The 26,684-nt window shown below is 38.5% G+C and overlaps 5 protein-coding genes across 7 annotated transcripts; 2 read left to right on the plus strand and 3 right to left on the minus strand.

Annotated features, from left to right (window-relative positions):
* Positions 1–3,696: 3,696 nt before the first annotated feature.
* On the minus strand, positions 3,697–4,437 carry LOC149401349 (uncharacterized). The gene is made up of 2 exons (XM_089610674.1): positions 4,264–4,437; positions 3,697–4,179 (listed from the first exon to the last, which is right to left on the minus strand). The coding sequence occupies exons 1-2, from the start codon at positions 4,435–4,437 to the stop codon at positions 3,697–3,699; spliced, it is 657 nt and encodes a 218-aa protein (XP_089466800.1).
* Positions 4,438–7,203: 2,766 nt separating this feature from the next.
* HEI10 (RING/U-box superfamily protein) lies at positions 7,204–11,394 on the plus strand. 3 transcript variants are annotated; one of them, XM_089613445.1, is made up of 9 exons: positions 7,204–7,495; positions 8,889–9,054; positions 9,182–9,254; positions 9,626–9,671; positions 9,826–9,856; positions 9,996–10,251; positions 10,387–10,550; positions 10,694–10,964; positions 11,049–11,394. In XM_089613445.1, the coding sequence occupies exons 2-9, from the start codon at positions 8,985–8,987 to the stop codon at positions 11,053–11,055; spliced, it is 918 nt and encodes a 305-aa protein (XP_089469571.1). In that variant the 5' UTR covers positions 7,204–7,495; positions 8,889–8,984; the 3' UTR covers positions 11,056–11,394. The 3 variants fall into 3 exon arrangements, with proteins under 3 accessions (XP_089469571.1, XP_089469573.1, XP_089469572.1); XM_089613447.1 differs by having other exon boundaries at positions 10,724–10,964; XM_089613446.1 differs by having other exon boundaries at positions 8,894–9,054.
* Positions 11,395–11,503: 109 nt separating this feature from the next.
* On the minus strand, positions 11,504–13,428 carry NADK3 (NAD(H) kinase 3). Its single transcript, XM_089613444.1, has 5 exons — positions 13,221–13,428; positions 12,543–12,800; positions 12,386–12,466; positions 12,139–12,290; positions 11,504–11,995 (listed from the first exon to the last, which is right to left on the minus strand). Exons 1-5 carry the CDS (start codon positions 13,305–13,307, stop codon positions 11,623–11,625), a joined length of 951 nt encoding a protein of 316 aa, XP_089469570.1. The 5' UTR covers positions 13,308–13,428; the 3' UTR covers positions 11,504–11,622.
* Positions 13,429–15,844: 2,416 nt separating this feature from the next.
* LOC149401352 (uncharacterized) lies at positions 15,845–17,510 on the plus strand. The gene is made up of 3 exons (XM_089610675.1): positions 15,845–16,237; positions 16,336–16,761; positions 17,061–17,510. Exons 1-3 carry the CDS (start codon positions 15,845–15,847, stop codon positions 17,508–17,510), a joined length of 1,269 nt encoding a protein of 422 aa, XP_089466801.1.
* Positions 17,511–18,273: 763 nt separating this feature from the next.
* Positions 18,274–21,200, minus strand: LOC149401353 (uncharacterized; the record flags this gene model as incomplete). Its single annotated transcript, XM_089610676.1, has 7 exons — positions 18,274–18,463; positions 18,536–18,946; positions 18,999–19,039; positions 19,145–19,448; positions 19,692–20,533; positions 20,770–20,847; positions 21,123–21,200. Coding segments are annotated over 7 exons (1,944 nt in total), but the record flags the coding sequence as incomplete, so codon positions are not given.
* Positions 21,201–26,684: the final 5,484 nt, after the last annotated feature.

The following is a 26,684-nucleotide window of genomic DNA, read 5'->3' on the forward strand; positions in this document are numbered from 1 at the left end:
AATTTTTTGATTAATAGCGTTGGTAGTCCTCCCAAAACCACTCATTTAAGAGTCTAGAAGGAAATTTATGAGGACCAAACGAGATCAAATGAGCGAAATAGATCATGAGTTCGGTTAATTGGTACGCATTTCGTGACGTTCCTGTCACAAAAAATGGGGATTTTGTGACTTCTATGTCACGAAAAATAGTGATCTCGTGACGTTCCTGTCACGAAAAATGGGGATTTCGTGACGTTACTGTCACGAAAAATGGGGATTTCGTGACGTTCCTGTCACGAAACAGAAGTCTTCAAGTCATGAAACGATACGTTTTCGTGACATACCAATCACGAAATTGGAAAAAAAAAGTCCACACCCAACATTAGTACATCAAGAAAAAGTCTTAAACATATGAACATAGGAGGAGAATTATGTTGGAATCGATCTAGGGTTTGAGAAAATAATTAACGCTTCGGTAAGCGGCGGAATTTTAAAAATTTTCTTTTACAAGTAAAACAGTTTTTACTAACCTAGACAAGTGCAAGTACATGTAATTAAAAACCAATATGAGCTAGAAGTTTACTAACCTTTCTTGAAGCTTTAACTTTGAAGAAGCTTTTGGAAAGTTTGCAACGCTCGTCTCCCCTCGCAGCACGTCTCTCTTTCTTTCCTCGGCACCTCGAGCAACCACGAAAGTTTCTATCACTAAATCACTCGAAAAGAAGGAATCAGTGAGTGGGCACTTTTAAACACTACGACTTAAGAACGAGTCTCGAAGTCGCAGAGCTAAACACTAGGTCGAGTGAGGACCTAGGTGCCAAAACAAGAAAAATCGAAAATAAACTAGAGAGAGAGAGAGAGAGGATTTTCGGCCAAAGTTCTAGAGAGAGAGTCTCTCAAATCTCTTAAACTTGGATGAATCAATTGTGAGGAAATGAGGCTCCTATTTATAGGAGAGGCTTTACCTTCAATAAGGTAGTTTCCTCTTCTATAGAATATCACATATTCATGAGCAAATATTGCCTCTTTCCCACTTAAGTCACACGGCCAAGGCTGCCTTCTAGAAGGCTTGGATTTGTTTCCTTTTTTGTTCCTTGCCTTGCCTTGACTCTACTTGGCCGAAATTCCTTGTGCATCTACATGCAAATTTGTTTCCTCTTTTTCTTTTGGCAAGTATCTAAATACATTTATGCACAAAATAAACTCTCTTTCCTTGGGTATTATGGGCGCCTATTCTCATCTAGAAGGAGCTTCTAGAAGCTTCTTCATTTGTTCATGACAACATGAGAAAAGCCCATTAAGAGTTTTCAATAAAATTCTTATGAAACGAAATTAATTCACAAGGCCCAATAAATCTTATTTTGGCCGAGTGAAACTTGTCATCAAATGACCATGTCAAAAAATTTATTGACATTCATTTCATCCTATGTCTCAAAAGACAAAAATACCCTTTTGACTATTTTCGTTCTTGTTTTGACTTAGCTTCCAGTTTAACTATTCCTATCGATGTGATTCGTGACAGTGACCTCATGGACCCAAATGAACAAAGCTTGAGCTAAACACTTGGACTCAAAAGTTCACAAACCTTTTCCAAGTTTAGCTTAATGCCAACTGACTCCACTAAAGAGCTGACACTGAAAATCTCTCGGTTCAAATGAATTTGTTTTCTACTCAAGAATTCGACCTAATTATGATGAGCGGATCCACTGAATATTATCTATGTTTACCCTTCATGAATGTCATCAGCTAGTCGGGATTTACTAAATTACCATTTTACCCTTCTAGCTGTTATTTCCTCAACTCCTTTGTCGCTTGTGAATAAGTTAGAAACAATGTATTGACGAGGAGCTAACAAGTCACATTGTTTCATCCAAAAGAGTCAGGACTCAATTTGGACACTGGCCAGTTCATTTATTCACACTCCAAGGAACAAAGCATGAGGTGACATACATTGCATTTCAGCAATCTTGTACATGAATTCCATATCTATGAGAACTTCACAAAGTTACTCATGACAGACTCACAACTTAGTACTTCACCAATAGGCCTTGTTCGGAATCACATAGTGAGTCCGAACTTTGACTTTCTCAAATGAGAATACTAAGGTGTGAAATGGCATGTCTCATTTCGGGATGAAGGTAAGCATGATGCAATTCATACATAGTGACTTCGAGACATAAGAGGTTAAATGGTTTGTTCTTATATTGTCTCTAGAAGTGCACTGGTCAATTCAGTACCTTCGGAAGATACCTAGAAGAACTATAGAGTCCCCAACTCTCAATGCCTCATAACCAGACATCATAGATTCTTCTAACAATCATACTGAGGTCAATAGTCCTTTGACCCTAAGATTGCGAATATATCGTTTTAAGCAAACTACGAAGAGTTTGTTCATGCAAATCTACATTTGTCTCTTCGTAAGTTGTTAGGTTTGTTTATGGACTAAAAGACTAGGGTTTTATCATAAAGCTTCAGACAAGGAAGATTGAATGAACGTTTCAACTTTTTATTAATGAATAAGCAATTACAAGCAAGAGTCTTCGTAAGACTATATGACATCAAATGTACACAAATAGACACTACTACTCTTCTTGTGGGCACCATTGACAACAAATTATACAAATAGTTTTAAAACATGTGATATCGTCTAAACATTAAAATATTAATACATTAAAACATTGTAAATATTGAGTACCTCATCTCGATCTACATTTTATTTCTTTCCCTCCACCCCCATTTGGCAAGCCTGCAAATCTTTATGGTCTTCGACAATAGCTCCCTTTGATTTCAAAAATTCCTCCCAATTCTCGCCGAATATTTCGAGAAGAACGGAGTTAGCCATCAAAACCGGAGTTTTGTAATCCTCACATGCATGCGTCTCTACATACTCGTTGAATCAGTGTCGCTCATGTCATGACGCTTCTTTAATTTCCTGGGAGGGCGCGGAGATGGAATCATGTAATATCTCGCGGTCGAGTTTGCACTTCCTGAAGGCATCTCCGACGTCTCACCGTCGACACCTTTTTTACTCGAATCGCTTCCCTTCGTCGTTGGATCTTTAGCGTCCATTTCACCGTTAGACTCTTTCGAACAATATTATCAGTTTGATATGAGGTAAATATCAAAGGTTGGATAAATATGAGGATTCCTTACCTAACTTTTGTAGTAAGTAAATGCTAAAATAAATATTCTTACCTAACTTCCAAAGTTGGTTGTTCAGTAATTTAATTGCTATTAATGCCATTTATTGCTATGCTATTTTTCGCAGTACATGCTATTAAATATCCATATCCCAATTACCAACTCGGTCAAAACAGCGAAAGATATCATGGTTCACGAAAATGGCGCGGACGTCGTGACTTCTATGTCAAGAAAAATGATGACGTCGTGACTTCTCTGTCACGGAAAAATTGGATGTCGTGACTTCTATGTCACGAATAATTGGGATTTCGTGACTTCTCTGTCAGTAAAACAATAGATTTTGTGACGTTTACGTCACGTAAATATGGGATTTCGTGATTTCTCTGTCAGTTAAACAATAGATTTCGTGACGTGTACGTCACGTAAATATGGGATTTCGTGACTTCTACACGGATTGTTTAATGGGACTAAAACGTCACGAATGAGAAATATAAAAATCCATAACAAACATAAGAAACTAAATAAGAAATAAAGTAAGTAAAGTACAACTCCAAATTGATACATCAAATAAAAAGTCTAAAAAAAGGAACAATCGAACTCATGTTCGGGGTCGGCTATGGGGGTCGGGATCGCGTTGCGACATGTGGCTCGATTATGTCCTACTCCACCACACCGACTGCATTTATTCCTTCTATCTTCATCCCCTTCCCATTGAGAGGGTATTCTTTTCTTTTTCGGTCTTCCGGCGGCACGAGCCGCAACATGAGGTGGATTTGCTATTTTTTGCATGACTTCCTCTGGAAAATTCCACGACTCCTCGCTACCAATTGGATGAATTACACCTGCATAAGAACTTCTCCAATATTCGGTGGTGTAGTAATTTGATATGTATTTCTCAACTGCGAAGTTTCGAAAACCGCAAGCCGCAATGCCGTGGGGACAGATAAAGTTGTCAGTTTGAAAGACACGGCAACTACATGTCTTCTCTCTCAAATTTACAGCCCACTTTTGCCCCTCTCTATCAACGACTTCAAACTCGTACACCGATGATGGATGCACCTGTTCCGCACCCAATACCACGTTTACGGGTTATATTAAACAACATATTATAAAAAAATTTAAAATTGAATGCATATCACGTACCCCCATTCCAGTAGATTTAGCGTGGTAATCTTCAAGTTTTTTATTCGCGTCAACGCAAAGGATCGTCAACGTTCCCAACGCTTTTTCTCTACGTTCGTAAAACCATTTACTCATTCTCTCCCGGAGAAAATCAAATAGCTTGGCAATAGGGAACTCTCTCGGTTTGACATTCATTGCATTCAGCGACTCGGCATTGTTTGATGTCATTATTGAGTACCTCTTCTCCGTGTAGAAACTACGAGCCTATTTTTCGTAGCCTACGTCGTTCTGAAGATACGCTCGGACTCTTGGATCTTCCTCATCTATCATAAGCATATACTTTTCAAACTCTGCATACGTGTATGCCTTTGCTGCAGCATAGAACGTCAAATTCACCTCTTTTGATAGACCTTTGATTTGGTTCTTCACGTTCTTCAAAAGATGAAATATGCAATAACCATGGTCTGAGTTAGTGAAAACCTTTTTCACACTATTAATGATTCCCGCGTTCCTGTCAGACACTATGACCTGATGTGACCTCTCCCCGATTGCTTCCTTTAACCTTGTCAAGAAGTAAACCCACGATTCAGTAGATTCTGAATCACCAGCGCCGAATGCGAGGGGGTAAACTTGTTCATTCGCATCCATACCACATGCTGAAAACAGTGTGCCTTTATATTAACTCTTCAAAAAAGTGTCGTCGATGATAACTACGGGCCGTAGATACTTCCACCCCTTTTTCCAAACACTAAGCGACATGAAGAAGTATTTGAAACGGTGGGATCAAGGAGTTGTGACAAGGTCGAATGACGAACCTGGATTGTTAGTCGACCACATGTACATGAATTTAGGCAGAGATCTATACGATGCATCATCGGTGCCAAACAATGATGATAGTGCCGTCTGTCTTGACCTCCATGCTTTTTTGTAGGACATGTCCACTCCAAAATCTTGTTGCATGTAGGACATGATGTCTTTGGGTTTGCATGGTGAACATGAGGGATCGATGTACCTGTGTTTCATAGTCTCGCCTACAAATGTGGACGTAGCCTGATGATCTTCTCCTTGTCTGAATTGTGTAGCACACGTGTGCTCAGAATCATACCTGCAAGAATGTAAGAGCAATGTTAATTTCGGGTGACCACGATAATATCAATGTATAAATAAGTAATTAGTCACCTCCTCACTTCAAAGATCTCGAATGTAGTCTTTTTTACTCCACGAACAGACCACGCGCATGAGTCATCTCGACAAACAACATGGATATACCGTTTGTTAGAAGTCTTCGTCTTGAACGTAAAATGTTTGGTGATTGCTAACATGCATAAATGTTTCTTCAGAGTTGCTTTGTTGGCATACAATCCTCCTTTGACTAGTCTCAGCGAAGAGTGAATATCTGACACATCAAGGTCAGGATGCATATTTTGGTTATCTGTGGAAGGCGTAGCGCATTGACTCGTCCTCCTCGTTCTAGAGCAAGGTGTACTAAACCGTTTTGGAGTGCCTGAGCGCGGAGGGGTCTGCCATGGTGTGCATGAATGACTCTGATTCGAGTCGGGGATCTCGGGAGAACTAGCCTCCGACTTAGAAGACGACATGTCCGCTTGTGCTGGTTGACCGATGTTCGGAGTTGAACCAACGCCTGAGTCCGAAACCAACTGCTCTTGCTTTAATGGCTCTACTACCAAACTAAGTTTGGATCTGTCCGGTTTCTCTTTCCGAAGATATAAGTAACATTTCAAACTTAGGTCGGAGTCAATACTTACTGGGGGTACCGTCCCTTCTGACTTGATTTTTAGGTGAGCGATTGAGTGTGGCATACAATAACTGCATGTTTCACCCATCTACCGCTATGCTTGACGAAGGTATGACTGTCTTTCATAACTGCAAATAGTGGAGATAAAGTCACATTAAATTATTTTCTCATAAAACTTTATTATATGCGCAGATATATAGTAAGCACTTGAATCCATATTATATAATATCGTTCATGTTTGTCATTGCAGACTTTAGTTTCGTGACTATGGTGTCACGAAATAATTTAGTTTCGTGACAATATTGTCACGAAATAATTTCGTTTTGTGACTATATTGTCACGAAATATGGAGTCATGCTGAAGCTTTCGTGACTATGGGTGTCACGAAATACTTTCGTTTTGTGACTATATTGTCACAGAATATGGAGTCATGCTGAAGCTTTCGTGACTATGGGTGTCACGAAATAATTTAGTTTCGTGACAGTCACGAAATAATTTCGTTTTGTGACTATATTGTCACGAAATATTGAGTCATGCTGAAGCTTTCGTGACAACGTTGGTCACAAACACTGTAACGAAATGGCCATGTATAAGGGAGCTTACCGGAATAAAGAGCGAAAAGAGTGTCAATGTGGGAGCTTGCTGCGCCGGAAAGGGCAGAGAGAGACGGCGGCGAAGGTGGGTGGCCTTGGAAGACGACGGACGGCGCGAACTAAGAGAGATGAGGGATGGCCGTCAAGTTAGAGAGAGAGGACGGACGCCGACTGAGATCCAGACACCCGGACGACAATGAGACACGACGCCAATGGAGGAGACGCGACGGAGACAATGGAGGAGATGAGAGTAGGGTTTAGTTTTTAGGATTCTTTAAAAAAAATATAGAAAATAAATAAGGGTATAATGGTAATTACATAAATAGAAATGAATGAAGAGGTCCTATTGCTGACCTTTTAAAAAAAACGTCCAAAAAAGTCATTTGGTCATTATTTACTCTAGTTTTGGAAAACTCCCTCAGAAATAACACATCCAAAAAAAAAAAAGCGAAGCTGGGCAGGTATTCTCATTTAAAAATTAATGGGGCAGTGCTTAACAAGCCCACCTCTTTAAGCAAAATCGTGGACCGTGTTTGGGCTTATCGCTAATTGCTCCTTTTCAAGAAGCCCAGATTAGACTTAAGTTTCCTTTACCGCCATTGCTACTTTTTTTTTTTTTTCAATCCCAGCAGATATCCGATATCTTCCACAGAACAAAACATTTTCCCGCGGAGATTTCATTTCCAGCACTAAAATTCCTTGTAACGAACACAAAAGAAGATCGCTCGATTCTCTTTCGGTTTCTTCTCTTCTGAAAGTTGTTCGAATTCTCAACCCTAATTCCTTCGTCACGAACACAAAAGAAGATCGAACGATTATCTTTCGGTTTCATCTCTTCTGAAGTAGTTCGAATTCTCAACCGTCAGAACCAGAATCTCTTTAAGTTTTCGCTCGTGATTTTACAGTAAGTTCGTCAATGTCTTTTTTAATTTTCGCTTTCCGGAATCTTTTTCGTTATAACCTAATTGCTTTTTATTTTTGTACCTATATCTCCGATCGGTAAATCACTGAATCATACTCCTTTTTCGAAGTGATTTATTGTTTCTATTTAGGATTGCGTTTCGAAGCAAAATATGAAGACTATTTTCAGAGAATTTCCGGTTTTTCTAGGATAAAAAATTGTTTCTCTTGAAATCAATGATCTTGACGACCAGCGGCAAGGCAATTAAAACTGGATGCGTTTTACTTTTGCCTTTCGTTTTCTATTTATTTTTCTACTTGTGATTTTTATGCTAAGCTGTTCTTTTTGCTTGATTAAGTTATCCAATCTTGTTGTGTAACCTTTAGTTAGATAGTTTTGTTGATCCTTTTGGTATTTTATCTTGTCGTTCGGAAAAGTTCCAGGAATTCCGAAGAATTAGGAATTGTTCATTATTGAAATTAGGTGGTTTTCGCTCTATCTAGGAATTTTTCTTGGTTGTTAAGATATTACATCTTTTCTGGAAGCCGTGCCACTCAGAATGTAGAGTGTTACTTTTCACATGGTTGTAAAAACTTATTCTGAGTTTTGTTTATAGAAAGTTTCTTGCTTTTTTCATCTGTTTTGAAGAGTACAAATGTTTTGGGGGCATGTGCAGACATTTCTTACAAATCTCATATCCAAATATGAAATTACTTAATAAAATAGGAAATTTTAAAGAAAATTTTATGATAAATATGCTTTGACTGATCTAAATATTGTATGGTTGAAAATTTAGATAAGACTTCTCATTTGTTCTTCAGCAGACAATTTAGGGGATCTTTTCGTCGCATTTGAAGTGCTACGGTAGAATTGGTTCTGCTGAATATAATTATGTGCGACTGGAGAGTTTAAAAAATATGCATGTAGTGCTAAAGCAGTGATAAAAATGACCCTCTTAGACAGAAAACTATGAACTAACTCTTTGAACTTCAATTTATTTACCTTTACCATATAATAGTAATTTAATTCAGACAGCCGAAGCTACCTCTTCATATTGTCGTATTTAATTTTCCTTGAATTATTAAAATTATTCTGAAATGACTCTGATTTTGGGGAGAATCTTTCTTGCTGTATAAAGGAGCTCAGTTGATAGTATGGGTAATCTTAAGATGTATTTTTTTACTTATTGACATGGTATCTAACTAATGCTCTTGTATGTTTATTGAACCCCATTCACCACACTGTTATCTTTTAAGTTTACACTATGGAAATTCATGATGTTTATATTTTGTATGTACTATAAGTTTGGAAAGTATGTAAGCGTCTATTCAACATTACCTAGATCTCTGTCTATCTACATGTCATAACACTCGACTCTTTTTGTTAAATGCATAAGACCAGTGAAGCTGCGGTGTTTTTAAATACCTGTTGAGCTTCATGTCCTTTACTCCCCCATACATGCCATGGTGGCGTTGACTATTTGAGTGCTGAAATGAGATGCAATGCGTGCTGGCGAGAACTGGAAGGGCGAGCTGTCGCCACCACCTGTGGTCATGTTTTATGTATCCTCATCATAGAAATATACTTTGCCTTTGTAGTTGTACAAACTAATTGCTTCTCATTTACAAAAACTGCAGTTATTGTTTAATTATTATTTTAGAAAGAAAGACGTTCTTTAACGATTAAAAGGCACAGAGGATGCCAGCAAGATTCTCAGCAACGATGGAGCATGCCCTATTTGTGACCAAGTTCTTTCAAAGAGGTAAGAATATGGTATACAAATTAGGTGTTCAATATTTTAGTAATCGTGTTGATTAATATTTTTTTAACTTATATTTTATGCATTTTCTAAGCTACATAAATCTTAGATGTGTACTTGTGGTAGACAGTTGACAATCAGAATCTAACAAATATCTTTACCACCGGTGATTTAGAGAATTCTGCTTGGGTATACATATAGAATACATATTATTATTATTATTATTATTATTTTGTGTATGTTTCAGCATATTATTTACCAAAATAGAGATGCTATACACTTAGCTGTAGCTGCATCTCGATGCTTCTAACCTTGTATTCTCTCTCTCTCTCTCTCTCTCTCTCTCTCTCTCTCTCTCTCTCTCTTCACTGCAGTCTTATGAAACCTGTAGATATCAATCCAAACGAAGAATGGACAAATGTAAGCAGTGGTCTTTTTTATTATTTTAAAATTGTACATGGACTGGACTTATCTTTTTCATGCTTACAGTTTCCCTCAGAATTTTGTGCTAACCGTAAATGGATCTTCTACGTTTTTTGTTTGCTTAGCTAATCTTTGTGACATTATGTTGCAGATGGCCATGGCCGCGGTTACTCCACAAATATGTATCTTTTTTTTCCAGCTCTTCTTATGCGTATATAGTTCTTTAATGATATTGTTACAAACTACCTTGAATTGGGAAAAAAATAGTAATAGTAAAAATGGCAGAGAACGGTTTTAGTGTGTCCTTGACTACGATACCAGTGATGAAAACGGCATACAGGAGCATAATGTTTTTTATTGGGCAGAAGGAGTTAGAAATGCAGTGCAAGGTGAACAGAATTGTAGCCCAATGCCGGCAGAAATGTGAAGCAATGCAAGAAAAATTCACAGAGAGACTGGAACAGATACACACTGCCTATCAGAAAATGGCTAAAAGGAACCAGATGATGGAGCTAGAGATTGAGAATTTAACGAAAGACAAGCAGGAGCTCCAGGAAAAATTTGCTGAAAAATCTAGGTGTTCATTTGTTTTTATTTTATTTTTAAAAGTTCTGTTTTAAGAGTGAAAAAAAAAACTCTTCCTGCAACTGATGAGTCCCCGTACCGGTTCTGCTTAATGTGCCGATATGCAAAATTGAATTTTCTTTTTCAGGCAGAAGAGGAAATTAGACGAAATGTATGATCAGTTGAGAAGCGAGTTTGAGTCAGTGAAAAGATCTGCCATCCAACCGGCTGGCAACTTTTACTCGAGAAATGAAACTGATTTATTCTCCAACCCAGCCAATGTAGTGAATAGCAGAGAAGCTGTTAGGAAAGGTAATCCTTTTCCCTTCAGAGCACTGAATCAACATCATTTCTCTTAGACTTTTAGTTTTTGGCTTATCAGCTCTGTCACGAAAATAAGCTAATACTTATTTTCGCTTAAGTATTTCCAAAACCAGTTGACTTATTTGTTGCAGATTGGCGGGGTAATACTCCGGAAACTCCAGGTCCGAGAGAGGATATATGGCCAGCACGACAAAACAGTTCGAACTCCGGCGGTCCGTTCGATCTCTCCGTTGGCTCACCGGCAAAACAGACTGGCATGCCCGTTGACGGTGGGAACAGAAGAGCCGGTGGTCATTCCATTTTCGGATCTGGCTCCGGCAACCCTTCGATGACTCTGAGAAACTTGATACTGTCACCTATCAAAAGACCCGAGCTCTCTCGTAACCGAGCAAATTTGTTTACGTAAGATTCAAAAACTCGATCATTGCAAATTAAAGTTGATTACTACACTATATCTTGTGACATTTTTCATTTTCTTTTGGTCAGGTTGTAGAATAAAGGTTGATGACTTCTCACTCACCGTGTCATTGTCGATTACAGTGGCTATTATCCTTTTTTTATTTCGTTTTATGTTTGGACGTTTATATCGTCTGCTCAAAAACCGATGGATCTTCTTTTCTTTACAACAGAAAAGAAGAAGAGAGAAAAGAAAATATGCACAGATGTTTAGGTAACAATGTGAAATCTAATTTCATAGTGGCATAGGCTTACAGCAGTGTCTAAAAGCACCTTTAATTGGCAACCGTACAATCTTGAGGCAATTCAGTCTCAATTCTGTAATTTGGCGAGAACGTGATTCACAATTGTGTCTAGTGCCATCCAACGTTCAGAACCTAGTCATTCTAACATATTTTTGGAACCATTTTCAGACTATTAAGAGTTATAACATGTATTCCACGTTAACTCACAAGGCACGTCCTAAAGTAATCCATATAAAGAGAGAAGGAAATATCACATTTATAAAAGCCAAATCTTTACAGAGGTTTCATCTTTTATGGTCATGTACAGTGTTTGTAAATCTAATATATTGATACCAGTATGGAACACCTCAGCATTCGTTCTACGTCTGTGTTAGCAAATGGTGGGGCAAAAAGACATTTAAACCCGGGGCTTGGGACGAGAGTTCAATGGTATCCCCATTTTTCACTGAATAGCAGACATGAGATCCGTCGATGTATATGATTCCCTCTTTACAAAACCATGTCAAATCCATTAATTGGTCAAATTTCACCAAGCCGTGCATTGAGTTCGAGGCTGTTCCTGCAGCGATTGGCTCTCTCACCATATACTGTAGATCTCGGGATAAAACAGGCATTGGAAACCCACCCGCAGAGAGCATCGCGGCCGTTGATCCAGCGGCTGTAGAGACTCTGAGTCCACTTGATCGACTATGCACTGTGGGGATTAATGATTGATCTCCGTTCCCTTTAAGTCTGCCCACGACGGGAAAAGTAACAACTTTTCATTATTTTTAGTTCTTTGTTTCAAGAAATTTTAATGAATTTAAAAGAAATAGTATTGAGTTTTGGTATGTTGTCATGTTACGACATAAAAAAAAAAAAAAAAAAGGCCTTACTTGAATGAGAATCGAGAAACTGACGCGGGAGATGGATGTGCGATCAAAACGTCATTAAGGGCATAAGTCGGTAGCTTCTTTGAGTTCACGCGGATTAACATCCTTGACAACCGGGAAGGAAGTGTTTTACCCTCAATTATACCGTCTAGTATCTGAAAAAATTAAAATTAAGCCGGACCAAGTTCATTTTAAAATCAACTTCGTAAACCTTAACTAAACATTCTAAGATAAAAAGAGAGATCGTTACATGTTCAAAGTTATTGACGGTCGCTGAACAGAGATAACCCGTGCTTCTTGAAGCATCGAACTCGTCGCTGAACTCTAGAACCTATCCATGAAAAAGCAAATATCGAAAGGAAAATTAATAGAAGATCAACCACTTAGCCAAGAAAACGAACTATAACCTCTTGATCTTGTGTGGGGTCAGAATTCACGCCGAGGACTGGGATAGAATCATCGGCGATGACATGGCTGGCCTGCAAAAGAGTTCCATCGCCTCCGACAGTGACAACCAAATCCACGTCCGAAATAGGCTGTGACAAGTTGTTACGAAACATTGGTTTCCACTCAACAGGCTTGTTGCGCAAAACTTCCTCACAAAAGTTTATGGCTTTCTTGTGCACTTTTAGCCTGTCCTCCAAGTAACATAAAACACGTGATTCCTACAAAAGCAAACGAAGCACGAATTTCAATGATCTATATCTGATCTCTGCTACTTTTTTTCCCCTTACCTATCCTGAAGAAAACAAAATGTTACGTTGTTTACCTACACGAATTATCAGTCAAAATCATTTTTTTATTCTTTTTCGAATCAATGAATATAGTGCAAGCTCTCATAGTAGTTCAGAGCATTGAAAATAAAGAAGAATAATGTTTTTTATAAGAAAAAGCTCGTTGGCATTTCATCGAACATGTCGAATGCCAGAGAAACGAGAGAACGCTCCAATTATAGGAAAATTTTCACACTAAAAATCGACTTGAGAAGTCAATAATAAGAGCGAGAAAATGAGGAGGAAAAACCGCCAAAACTGGTATGTTCATGAGAGCACAAGGAAACGAAGAAGAGGGCTGAGTTGTCTCACCAGAGGATTCGTGAATTGAGAAAGAGATTGTTGCGTTGGATAAATGTCGAAGGGTTTCAACAGCAACAATACCTTCTTCATCGCCATTACTCTCTATCTCTCTCTCTCTCTCTCTCTCTCTCTCTCTCTCTCGATCTCTCGAAATTCTTGTTTCACTCAACTTCAAAAAACACGACACAGTTCATAGAATAACAAACAGTTTGTATAAAAAAAAAAGAAAAAGAAAAAAGAATAACGAACAGTCATCCAAGGAAACAAGTATACAATTGACCGGCTCATTGGGCCTAGGCTTTGACCAGCCCGCCAATCCCAACTTTAGGCTTGGATTTTATTCGAGAATATCTTGCTTTTTCATTGGGAAATGGCCGGATGTAGTAGTGTTTTCAATGATTTGGACCAAAATATAGGATACCTTGTTTTTGGACACTTTTAGTAGTGTTTTGAGGAGAGATAATAGTTTGATACCGGGTTTGCCCTTGAATTTGTAATTTTGTTCATTCAAACCCCCAAACCAAAACTTGTTGTATAAGACTTCTCATACGGTCTTGTTTATTGTGCCATGTACAGCTCTCTCTCTCCTCTCTTTTTTTTTCTCTGCGTGTGAAGGACGTTTCATCTCCATGTCATGATCCTCCATGAGCTGCGTGTCTATGAAGTGAAGCTCAGCTCTCCGGCCACCTCGTCCTCGTCTAAAAGTAAGCTTCTTTCGTTCATCGTCTTCGTCGTCTTCTCTCCTCTCTTTTTGTTTCTGGGCTTTCGTTCATCGTCGTGGGGTTTTTGAGTTTATGGGTTTCGGATTCATGTTTGTTCAACGTCATTATCGTGCATCTTAAAAGAAAGCTTCTTTTCCGTCGTTCATCTTTGTTTTCGTGCGTTTGTCTGGGTTTTAGGTCTGTGTCGTTCTGGGTTTGTTGGTGCCATTACCCGCCGTCTCTGTGTTGTTTGTTGCTGGGTTTGTTTGTGTGTTGTTCTTCATTGTTTTTCGCGTTCTTGAATTGTAGACATACATATGTCTACAGTCTCTAAAATTGTAGACTGTAGACATGTTGTAATTGTAGACATATAGGTCTACAACTTCCGTTGTTGTAGACGTATTAGTCTACAACAGCTGAAGGTGTAGACCTGTATGTCTACAGTTGTAGACAGTATATCTACAATTACAATAATTGTAGATAGTATATCTACAATTACAATAATTGTAGACAGTATATCTACAATTACACTTCATTGGTGTAATTGTAGATATACATTTCTACAAATATTCTCATTGTAGACATTTAATTTTTTTCATACATGATAATAACAAAATCAGATATGCGTTTCTCCTATGCAGGAATGTCCGAAATATATATATTTTTGAAACACAGTGGTACATGGGTCGAACCCACAATATACGTCGAGGGAGGAAATTTGGGTATTATGGTGTCGTCTTCGGTGAACTACCCTAGTTTGATGCAGATTTTGTTCGCGGAGCTTGGCCTTTCCCCCATCAACTCACAGGATCGGTTTGAAGTACTTGATTGACGGTGCATGTAAACCTGTTGAGATTAAAGACAACGGTCAATTGAAAGCTTATTTGTATTTGAGGAAAACGATACCTGACGTCGGAAGATTTCATATGATTTTGGAAATATCTGAAGAGCCACGGGAAGGGCATGAGGCAGCATGGGAGAGCGTAGTTTCTCCAGGATTTAGATCAACTCCTAACACGGTTGAGCCAACGCAGGGACTTGAGGACATGAATACTTTCTACGATGCAACAGAAGAATGTAGAGAATCCCCTCCTCGACCACCTAGACAGACTCCTCCTACTCCGCCTCCTCCACGTAGAGAATCCCCTCCTCCGCCTCCTCCATGTAGAGAGTCCCATCCTCCGCCTCCTCCGCATAGAGAGTCCCCTCCTCCGCCTCCTCCACGTAGGCAGTCCGCTCATCCTCCTCCTCCTCATCCAAGTAGCGATGAGCAAGTGCTGGATATCAATTCCCCTGTGACACTCAAGCTTCATGGAATGTATGCTAGCAAATTGGTGTTGCAAAAACAATTGAGTTTGTATGCCATTAACAAACACTGTACGTTTCGGACAAAGTATTCATCTAAAGAATGTCTCCATGTAGTTTGTCCGGGAGAGCATTGTAAATGGAGTGTTCGAGCAGTTAGAATTCCCAGCTCTCCGATTTTTAGGATTAAAAGGTAATTATTAGGTTGCCATAATAGAATAATTGTTAGTTTACATGTCTACAAACTACTCCAACTGTAGACATGCAAGTCTACAGTTTACATAAATTGTAGACTTGCAATTCTATAATTGACAACAATTGTAGATATTATAAGTACACAGTTACTGAAACTGTACACATATATCTCTACAATTATCGTTAATTGTAGACTTATAAGTCTACAGTTTATGAGAGTTTTTATTACAATTATACATATAAATTGAAAGTAATGTTTAATTTGGAATTTTCTTATTCAGGTTTGAGAGTGAACATATTTGTCCTATAAATGAAAGACAAGGATATCATCCTCAAGCCACATCCAAAGTAGTGGGAGAGGTTGTGAAGCACAAGTGCATAGATCCGACGTTGGGATTGTGTAAACCAAAGGAGATCATTAGTTACATGCAAATGGATTACGGAGTTCGTATGTCATACAAAAAAGCGTGGCGGTCGAGAGGAAAAGCTCTTAAGTCCCTTTACGGCACCGAAGCAGAGTCCTACGCGTTCCTACCTAAGTTGATGTACATGATCGAGACTAAAAATCCAGGTTCTCTCTTTGACCTTGTCACTACGGAGTCGAATAATCAGTTCGTTAGCTTCTTCATGTCACTTAGCCCGTGGAGGAGGGGTTGGAAGTATTGCAGGCCTATTATCATTGTCGATGCAACTTTCTTGAAGAACTATTACAAAGGAACTTTGTATACAGCGTGTGCCATGGACGGAAATGAACAAATATTTCCACTCGCCTTCTTTCATGGTTCTAATGAATCTAATGAGACTTGGATTTACTTCTTGAGAAAGGTGAAGGACGCTATTGGGGATAGGCACCAAGGAACCAAGGAATAGTTAATGCAGTCAAGGAGGTGTATCCAACCCGTGAACACGGTTTTTGCGTACAGCATTTGCTTGGTAACTTGAAGACCACATTCAAAGGGAGCATAACAAAGCAAGTGAAGTGGAAATTTTACGCCGCAGCAAAGGCGTACACTCAGCCGGAATTTGAGAAGTACATGTGTATGTTGGACTCTGAAAATCCAGAAATACGCCCATACCTGGAGAAGGAGGTTGGGTATCAAAGGTGGGCACGATCTTGTTTTCGTGAAAACAGGTACGATATCATGACGAACAACAACGCGGAATCATTGAATGCGTTCAACGTTAAGCCTAGAGAGTTTCCTATTTCTAAGTTGTTCGACTGGTTGCGGGAAAGAAGTCTAGGATGGTATCACGAACGTAGAGAGTTGGCAACAAAAACAACAACGTTATTGACGAAAGAGGCCCAGAAGAAACTAGAGACAAACTATGCTGCAGCTTGTGGAATGCCGGTATGTTGATCTTTTTGTATTTTATTCAGTATTGTGTTCTAACTGTAGACATACGTCATCTACAATTGTGATGATTGTAGACATTGATGTCTACAATTAGCAGTGATTGTAGATGACGTATGTCTACAATTGGTAGTGATTATATACATTGATGTCCACAATTTGTATAAAACTATAGACATTGATGTCTACAATGACATTGAAGTCTACAGTTACAGGTATTTATAGGCATCTACGTCTACAATTTTAGTTATATGTCTACACGTACATGACTTACTCTAATTATTCTTTTATTCTAGGTGAGGCCATCATCATTCCTCGAGTTTGAGGTAGGTGACAGAGATGGAAACACGTGGGCTGTCAATTTGCACGAAAAAACATGCTCGTGTCGGGAATTTCAACTTGACAGTTTCATATGTGCTCATGGTATTGCTGCGTGTGGACGTCGTAACCTTGCGGTTGAGGGATATATTTCGCCTTACTATACTGCAGAGTATTGGAGGGCAAGTTATGCTTGTGTCCACCATCCCCATGGTAATATTCAGACGTGGACTATTCCCCCTGAGGTCGCAAATTTTGTAATTCAGCCTCCAACACACAGAGCACGTGCCGCCGGTAGACCGAAGAAGAGACGTATACCTTCTCAAGGGGAAGAGCCTATTCGTAGGAAGTGTTCGCGGTGTGGAGAAGTTGGTCACAACCGGACTACATGCAGCAGTCCAGTTCCTTTGTCGGAGAGGAATGGATGAATTATTTTCGGATTTTCAGAGTCCAACATACACATGTACTTCTCAAATTCCGGCTGAGTGTACGCCTTTGAATGTGTATTTAATGTCTTTTTGGAACTTGGAGTGTATTTACTCTGTTTTGGAGTTTGAATGACGACTTATATGATAAAATTATGTCTTTTTTACGTCTTGAATACATTACATGATAGAAGTTGTTCAAATTATAGACTTCATTGTCAACCAGTTGTGGTGAATGTAGACATTAATGTCTACAGTTGTTGTGATTGTAGACATAAAATGTCAAACTGTAGATATATATGTCTACAATCACGACGATTGTAGACATCACTGTACACATCTTTAGACACGGCCATAACAAAACAAAAGCTATCAGTTGTAGTGAATGTAGACATTAATGTCTACAGTTGTTGTGTAGACGTAAAATGTCAAACTGTAGATATATATGTCTACAATCACGACGACTGTAGACATCATTGTACACATCTTTAGACATGACCATAACAAAACAAAAGCTATCAGTTGTAGTGAATGTAGACATTAATGTCTACAGTTGTTATGATTGTAGACCTATAATGTCAAACTGTAGATATATATGTCTACAATCACGACGACTGTAGCCATAACAAAACAAACCATACCAAGATAGATAGCACTGTTTAGGCATTCATGCTTCAAATTGTCATACAAAGCCATACAAAAATATAAAACATAGTTTTAAAAGTAACTTCATAGTTTGAGATTGAGTTCATGTAAACATAAAAATCTAGTCCAAAGATGTCGGAAACTCGTCGTCAGATCCATAGCCGGTCGCAAGTTTCACCGCCCCATGACGGAATAAATCAATCGTGAGCTTCCGCCTAAACATGTTCATGAGGGATGCGTCTAAATTAGACATGTGTACGCCGTGGGTCAAGTACTCAACTGCCTTGATCACGAACATGCCACAATCTCCGCTGCAAATATATATGTTAGTTTAGTATAAAAAAAAATATGAAATACACAAGAATTCTAGCGGAGGGCATTACCCATTCTCTTGTTGTGGCATAGCATCATGGTCCTCAACGCTGAACGCCGCCGAGCTTGTGTCTTCGATGCCTAATCCGTCGAAAGCATTAATCGAACACAGAACAATTGGGATGATTTCAGCGAGTCTGAGCAGGTGGGTCATCACGGATTTGTGGCTCCTTTTGCTCTTGGACATGGAGTCGTAGACCATTAGCTTCCGTGACTTTAGATGAGCTACCACAAGGACCCAATGAGACAACTTCTTGATACAACAAGGGACGTAGATATAATCAACCTCCACCAACGGCCATGAATGAAGTTGACACTCAATATCAGCAGTAATGTAGTCCAAGATGCGGGTTTCCTTCTTCCAGTTAAATTCATCCTTGTCGGTGCACGCTTTCCATTTGTCATATGACTCATCGGCGTAACTATAAAAAAAACCCGTCCATTATGGTGAACTTCTGTGACATTTGACCATACTTCCGCTTCTTGCCCAAGTAGTACATGGCAATGTCGATATGCTACAAAAAAAAAGAAGTCTACAATTACACTACAATCCAGGAAATTGTAGACATATAAGCCTACAATTGATGTATAACTGTACAAATATGTCACACTATAATTACACTCATCTCGTCACTCAGCCATGCCGCCGGTGTCCAGAGGGTATAAAAGAAGGTTTTGCTTGTGACGACCTGTACGTTAAAGTTCCAATTTCCCGGCAAGCCCTCACTCTCCTTCTTGTAAACTGCGGAACCGGGCGGCAATGATTTGTAATTTTTCCGAAACCCAACCCCAATCCACTTTTCCATGATTGTAGTCTCTTCATCTGTTGGCACAATGAAAATACCAGATAGCGGGATCTTTGCGGGTCGTTTCTGATCTTTCGTGAACTTAACGTATGGTCGTGGCATCGAAGTCGGTGTAAACCTGTCAAATCAAACAAATAACTATGTCAAAAATCTATTTACACTGTTCTAAACTGTAAACATACATGTCTACAATTTCAGGTATGTCTACAATTTTACGAATGTCTACAATTTCATGTATGTCTACAATTTCATGTATGTCTACAATGTCACGAATGTCTACAATTTCACGAATGTCTACAATTGATTGTATAAATGACTACAATTGATTGTATAACTGACTACAATTTATGTATAAATGTACCTTTTCGGAGGTACTCTACTTCTCGGTTTTTGAGGTGAGTCGAGAATGAGAATTTGTTTCTCTTTCGGCGTCTTTGCGGCACACAACTCATCCTCAATTTGAGGTGAGTCCTCAATGATAATATGTTGTTCTGCCAACTTCTTTGCGGCATACAACTCATCCTCAATTTGAGGTGAGTCCTCAATGATAATATGTTGTTCTGCCAACTTCTTTGCGGCATACAACTCTTCCTCAATTTGCGCTCTAGTTTTGCCTTCTGGAACCGTACCATAAAACCATGGTTGGCTATCATCCCATGCCTCTTCCTCAAGTAGTTTTTCTTGACGGTCCAACCTTTCTCTTTTTTCTGATTCCGTTTCAGAAAAACACGGAAGTACATACTCTTCTTGACCAACTTGGTCTTCTTTCTTGTCTTCATTCGTCCCTTCGGGGTTGTCCCCATCGGGCTTGTCTCCGTCGGGCTTGTCCCCTTTGGGCTTGTCCCCTTCGGGCTTGTCCCCTTCGGGCTTGTCTCCGTCGGGCTTGTCCCCTTCGGGCTTGTCTCCGTCGGGCTTGTCCCCGTCGGGCTTGTCCCCTTCGGGCTTGTCCCCTTCGGGCTTGTCCCCATCGGGCTTGTCCCCTCCGGGCTTGTCTCCGTCGGGCTTGTCCCCTTCGGGCTTGTCCCCTTCGGGCTTGTCCCCTTCGGGCTTGTCTCCGTCGGGCTTGTCCCCTTCGGGCTTGTCCCCTTCGGGCTTGTCCCCGTCGTTTTCGTCGGGTTTGTCCCCGTCGTTGTCGTCGGGCTTGTCCCCGTCGTTGTTTTCTTCTTCTTCTGTCTTCTCTTCCTCTTCCTTTTCCTCTTTTCCCTATACAAACAATCAACAAGTTCAAACAGTCTACAATATCAGTTATTGTCTACTTAAAATCAATTCTACGATTGCAGTCACTGTGTACTTATAAGTCTACAATTTCGGTAATTGTAGACTTTGAAGTCAATAATTTCAGAAATTGTATACTTCTAGGTCTACAGTTTCAGTAATTGTAGACTTAAAAGTCTACAATTGTAGAAAGTGTAAGTCTACAATTTCAGTCAGTAATTTACCTTGTTGTTTTCTTCTTCTTCTGTCTTCTCTTCTTCTTCCTTCTCATCTTTCTTTTCCTCTTCCTTTTCCTCTTTTCCCTAGACAAACAATCAACAAGTTCAAACAGTCTACAATATCAGTTATTGTCTACTTAAAATTCATTCTACGTTTGCAGTCATTGTGTACTTATAAGTCTACAATTTCTGTAATTGTAGACTTTTAAGTCTACAATTTCTGAAATTGTATACTTATAGGTCTACAATTTCTGAAATTGTATACTTCTAAGTCTACAGTTTCAGTAATTGTAGAATTTAAAGTCTACAATTTCAGAAAGTGTAAACGTATAGGTCTACAATTTCAGTCAGTAATTTACCTTGTTTTTTTCTTCGTCTTCTTCTGTCTCTGATTCATCATCAGAGTCAGTTTCATATTCACTCTCACTTTCATTTTTTTTTCAACGACCGTTTTCTTCACTGGTGTGGCATCTGGCTTGTTGTCTGGCTTACCATCACCATCGGACTCGGTCTCGGACTCGGTTTCACTTTCTGTCCCCGTCTATGTTTCACTTTGTGCTTCCTTGTTGTTGTTCTTCTCCGGCTGTGGATCAATCTTCGCCGAGAGAGCTTTGACAATTCCCCTAATCTCGTTCTTGAAAACTTCATTGGCGGCCTTAAACCCTGTCCATTCAGCCTTCAACTGAAGGATTGAATCTTCCAGCTCTATGAGCTTAAGTTGGGTCTGTAAGGTTAGAAAATGGACAATATATCAAAACAGTGTATACATTGACGTTTACAATACAACTGATTGTAGACAATTACGTCTACAATTTATGAATGTAGACATTGACGTCTACAATTGAACTGATTGTAGACATTTACGTCTACAATTGGTACAAATTGTAGACCTGAATATCTACAGTAGTGGTTATTGTAGATATATAGGAAGGTAATGTACTCACCCGTGAATCATCATTGTTGGACCTCGAGGTGGAGGTGGACGCGAGGGAAAGTACCTGCTTCTGCTTAAACTTCTGCTTCTTCTTCTGAGGGAGTATATCCTCAACCTCAGCGCCAAGTGGTCTGAATTCTACATCTTGGAAATTAATCTCCTTCAGTCTTGAATCCAAGACATGCGCATTTGTTTTCCACCGCCGCATAAGTGGTACGGCGGTTTCAGACACTTGTTGGCAGAGCTTTAGAGCAGTCAGCACAGGCAGGCACTCGTACGCCCAGACTTGAAGCGGGTAGACGAAACCCGGGAAGTTGATTTTTTGCTTCGACTCGGCCTTGGAGGCCATCTTCATAACATACTTCCGCACATGTCCGTGGAAGAAATTCCACGCCACGTTCCCCCATGGATGTTTGTTGAATTCATCCAAGTCCTCGACAAGCATTGCCCAAGACATGTTTTGTATCGGGGTGTGAGCCGGAGCGGCGAGGAGAATGTTCGTCAGGAAGTGAAGTAGTAACAACTTCACTCGCTTTTTAGTGTTCTCCCAAGACTTGCTTTTACTTAGCATTGACGTCAACACTCCCCGATTCTTCACGACGCCTCCAAGGAAGATTTCTTTGAACAAGCTACCTTCCACATCGGTAATCTCCACGTCACAGGGGCTGTAGTCATCGACGTAGCGAAGACCAGTTATCTCCGCGAACTGCTTTGCTGTAAAAGGTCTCGGTTCCCTGCCAATCTCTATGTAGATCGCGTCATCTGACTCGACCCCCTCAAAATCACCAACCCTCATCAACAGGTGATTAATAATCTTAGATGATTTGGTGATTTTTGGATGATCAAGGAACTGGCCGAAACATGACGCACTAAACAACTCCTTCTCCTCAGGAGACATGGCCATCGTCTCCTCAGACTTGTCCAATGCGCCGAAGAAGCTGAAATTATGGTCGACAATCTGTTCTTCGGCAACAAACCTCACAAATCCCTGCATATGCCAAGAAAAAAACATGAAAATCTACACAAACACTCCTCATATCACCATAATTATATCTACACAAAAAGTGCTCATACAAAAACCAGTCTACAATTTCTGGAATTGTAGACTGTTATGTCTACAATTTCTGGTATTGTAGACTGTTATGTCTATAATTTCCAAAATTGTAGACTGTTATGTCTACAATGTCTGGAATTGTAGACTATTATGTCTACAATTTCTGAAATTATAGACTTTTATGTCTACAATTCGCGTGACTGTAGCCATTTATATCTACAGTTCATATAAATAGCTATATAAATGGCTACATTCACAAAAATTCTAGACATAAAACTATACAATTCCAGAAATTTTAGATGTCGAAAAAAATAGTCTACAACAACAAAATGGTGTGAAACTATAGACATAAACATCTACAATTCTAGTGACTATAGCTATAAATGTTTACAACTACAGAATTTATAACCTATTAAGTTTTTAAAACACTATAAATGTAGATCAAACATTCTACAATCACATCAATAATAACCTAAACTCATCTTTGCATGCTATAAAAAAGTTACCCAAAACGCTCAAAGTGAAGAAATTTACCTCATAAGTGAAGAAAAAAACATGAAAATCTACACATATCACCAGACTTATATCTACACAAACAGTACTCATACAAAAAAGAGTCTACGATTTCTGAAATTGTATACCTTTATGTCTACAATTCTGATGACTGTAGCCATTTACATCTACAGTTCATATAAATGGCTACATTCACAAAAATTCTAGAAATAAAAGTCTACAATTACAGCTATTGTAGATGTCGAAAAATAGTCTACAACAACAAAATGCTGTGAAATTGTAGACATAAACATATACAATTCTATGAACTATAGCTTTAAATGTCTACAATTACAGAAATTATAACCTATGCAGTTTTCAAAACACAGAAAATGTAGATCAACGAAATCTAAATAATAACCCAAATTCAGTTTTGCATGGCATAAAAAAGTTACCCAAAACACTCAAAGTGAAGAAATTTACCTCATTTACAGTTGGTTTTCGTTTTCTGAGTTGAAATTGCGATGTCTCATCTGAATTTGACGCCGGTGAGTCAATGACCGGTTTTGGTTTCTTCACTCGAGACGTTGTTGGCTTCTTGGCCGGAGAAAGATTTTTCTTCAGCGGCGCCGGAGCTTTCTTCATCGTCCTCGGACTCTTCCGAACCGGCGCGCGTTTTTTGCCGTCATTTTCTGCGATTTTGGGTTTCAAAAAATGGGATTCGTAGAGATTTGAAAGAATAATGAGCAACAAACCTGAGATTTTTAGGAGAGATTAGAAACGGCCCCGGCGATTTCGGCGACGTGGGTGACAGATCCCGGGATTTCGGCGACGTGGGGGAGGGCACCCGGCGATTTAGGCGAACTGGGTGAGGGTTTTAGATACGCGCGAAGAAGGAGATGAAAATGGGTTTCAATTTCGTTTTGATTTTGATATACTCGGTATTTGGGAAATGGGTATTTTCAAAACAAAAAATTAACTCAAGGGCAAATATGTACTTGCTCAGTTCAACAACTACTAAAAGTGTCCAAAACAAGAAACTCTACATTTTGGTCCAAATCATTAAAAACACTACTACATCCGGCCATTTCCCTTTTTCATTCTTATTCTCTTCTTTTAATTGTTTATTAAGTAATTATAGTTTTATTTAAGGGTTAAATAATTTTTTTACGCTATTTAAGGGGTCAATAGTTATTTAACCATAGAAATCTTAAATTTTTTTGGTTAAATATAATTTAGTTTGATACTTGATTATTTTAACTAGCGTCTTTAATGGTGTTTTTTAAGGACTCTACTCATGTTTTGCCATATTATCAAAGCCACGAGATTTTATTAACAAACTCAAAAAGATATTAATAATTATAAATATTCGAAAATAATTGTAAATAATTATCAGACTCCAAGAACATAAACGGAATGCTAAAAACGTCTAAACAATGACATATCACCATAGTGGTTATTTATTTAAAATTTACAAAAAGTTGGCTATTTAACAATTCTTTAAATTTTGTTGGCTTAATTACTCAATTAATTATATTTTTTTAATTTAACGTGTATTTAATTTTTTTTTTTTAAGTTTAGTTTTTAGTTTATAACGACTAACAAAACTTTTTATTAAGATCCACCAACGTGAAGAGATGACATTATTATTATTAAATATACACACATATAAAGAAGAATAACAAAACACTGTTCACTAAGAGACATTTGCTGTTCAGACTTAAGTGAAAGGATGATTTTGTCCTTGGAATGACTAAAAGTTACATTGAATGTCAATTTCAAAATTACAAAGAATGCCATTAAAATGTTTGTACAGAATTGCCCTCCAAGAAGATTATAAACTACACAAAAATTCTATTGATAGATATGACATCTTGACATTTCTAGATTTCTGAGTTCTGATGTTAACATCAGTGAAATGTTATCCGGAAATCTCTAGATTTCTGAGGCACGGATTGAAATCCCGGACGGGAACCGGACCGGTTCCCCCTTTTTTGAACTCCCTGGCACCGGAACCTTCAAAACTGAAATTTCCGGTGATTCCAGGGGAACCGGATCGGGAACCAGTGAGGAACCCGGTTCCCACTTCCCGGTCCGGTTCAGTTAAAAAAACAAAAAAAAATCGGGTATAAATACCCGGGTTCCCCCAAAAAAACGTCATTTGCGTCGGTTAGAGATGCCCAAAATTTCGCCGCGACCTAGTGAGAAGTTGCCCAGTTCCCGTCGTGCCGCAGCTTCCCGACGTGACGAAGGTGAATTCTTCCCAAATCCCGCCGGTTTAGTCCTTTCCTGGTGAGCTTCCCGACCACTTTAGGTTTTTTTTTATGATTTTGAGTTTAATATTTGAAATTTCTTGATAATTCTTGAAGATTAAGTATAAATTAATAGTTGTGAACATGAATGTAGTGTTTATTTAGAGTTTGTGTTCATGTTTCTAGTTTTTTTTTAATTAATCCGAATTATGTTGTAATTTTTTGATTAGTTGGTGATGATTAAGGTTATGTTGAACTTGTTTATTGATTTATGACGAAATTGTTGAGAATTGTTTTTAATTTTAGAGTCCGTGTTCATGTTTATAATTAATTAATCCGAATTATTGTGTAATTTTTTTATTAGTTAATGATGATTAAGGTTATGTTGAACTTGTTTATTGATTTATGACGAAATTGTTATGAATTGTTTTTAATTTTAGAATTTGTGTTCATGTTTATAATTTTTTTCTAATTAATCCGAATTATTTTGTAATTTTTTTATTAGTTAGTGATGATTAAGGTTATGTTGAACTTGTTTATTGATTTATGACGAAATTGTTATGAATTGTTTTTAATTTTAGAGTTTGTGTTCATGTTTATAATTTTTTTTCTAATTAATCCGAATTATTTTGTAATTTTTTGATTAGTTAGTGATGATTAAGGTTATGTTGAACTTGTTTATTGATTTATGACGAAATTGTTATGAATTGTTTTTAATTTTAGAGCTTGTGTTCATGTTTATAATTTTTTTATAATGATTATGGTTGTGTTGAACTTTGTTATGAATTATTTTAAATTTTCATTTAGATCTGGGAATATGTTAGAGTTTGTGAATATGATTCATAATTGTTAGTTTAATTTAAGTTACTAAAGGTGATTTGTTAATTTGTAGGTTACAACTTACAAGAATGTCGGCCCCCGACCCAGCTAGGAGGTATTGTACACCTGTGTCCGAAAAAAGTAGCGCCCACCAGTGTATATTTTGCGAGCACATTATGGGAGGGGCGGTATCACAAGAATGAAAAACCACCTAGCCCATGTAGACCCAACCAAGAGTGTCAGATTTTGTGAAAAAGTCCCTCCTAAAGTACAAGCAGAGATGCGAAGTTTACTTGAAGGCAATGTCGTAAAAAAGAAGAAGAAACAATCGTTGGATTCTACGCTTTGCAAGACATTGAATAAAAATATT

This window comes from Urtica dioica, chromosome 4 (assembly GCF_054948205.1).
Source record: "Urtica dioica subsp. dioica isolate 48M chromosome 4, U.dioica_male_clone48M_v1_H2, whole genome shotgun sequence".
NCBI lineage: Eukaryota > Viridiplantae > Streptophyta > Magnoliopsida > Rosales > Urticaceae > Urtica > Urtica dioica.

Bases quoted from the DNA above. Each gene is read 5' to 3' on its own strand.
- LOC149401349 (XM_089610674.1), bottom strand. From the start codon at position 4,437: ATGAATGTCAAACCGAGAGAGTTCCCTATTGCCAAGCTATTTGATTTT. The intron at 4,180-4,263 runs GTACGTGATATG...GGTGCGGAACAG, and splicing joins CTAAATCTACTGGAATGGGG to GTGCATCCATCATCGGTGTA.
- HEI10 (XM_089613445.1), top strand. From the start codon at position 8,985: ATGAGATGCAATGCGTGCTGGCGAGAACTGGAAGGGCGAGCTGTCGCC. The intron at 9,672-9,825 runs GTAAGCAGTGGT...ATTATGTTGCAG, and splicing joins CAAACGAAGAATGGACAAAT to ATGGCCATGGCCGCGGTTAC. The intron at 9,857-9,995 runs GTATCTTTTTTT...CTACGATACCAG, and splicing joins CGCGGTTACTCCACAAATAT to TGATGAAAACGGCATACAGG.
- NADK3 (XM_089613444.1), bottom strand. From the start codon at position 13,307: ATGGCGATGAAGAAGGTATTGTTGCTGTTGAAACCCTTCGACATTTAT. The intron at 12,801-13,220 runs GTGAGACAACTC...TTGCTTTTGTAG, and splicing joins CTCAATTCACGAATCCTCTG to GAATCACGTGTTTTATGTTA. The intron at 11,996-12,138 runs GTAAGGCCTTTT...CGTCGTGGGCAG, and splicing joins GTTTCTCGATTCTCATTCAA to ACTTAAAGGGAACGGAGATC.
- LOC149401352 (XM_089610675.1), top strand. From the start codon at position 15,845: ATGGATTACGGAGTTCGTATGTCATACAAAAAAGCGTGGCGGTCGAGA. The intron at 16,238-16,335 runs GTGAAGGACGCT...TTTTGCGTACAG, and splicing joins GGATTTACTTCTTGAGAAAG to CATTTGCTTGGTAACTTGAA. The intron at 16,762-17,060 runs GTATGTTGATCT...CTTTTATTCTAG, and splicing joins CTGCAGCTTGTGGAATGCCG to GTGAGGCCATCATCATTCCT.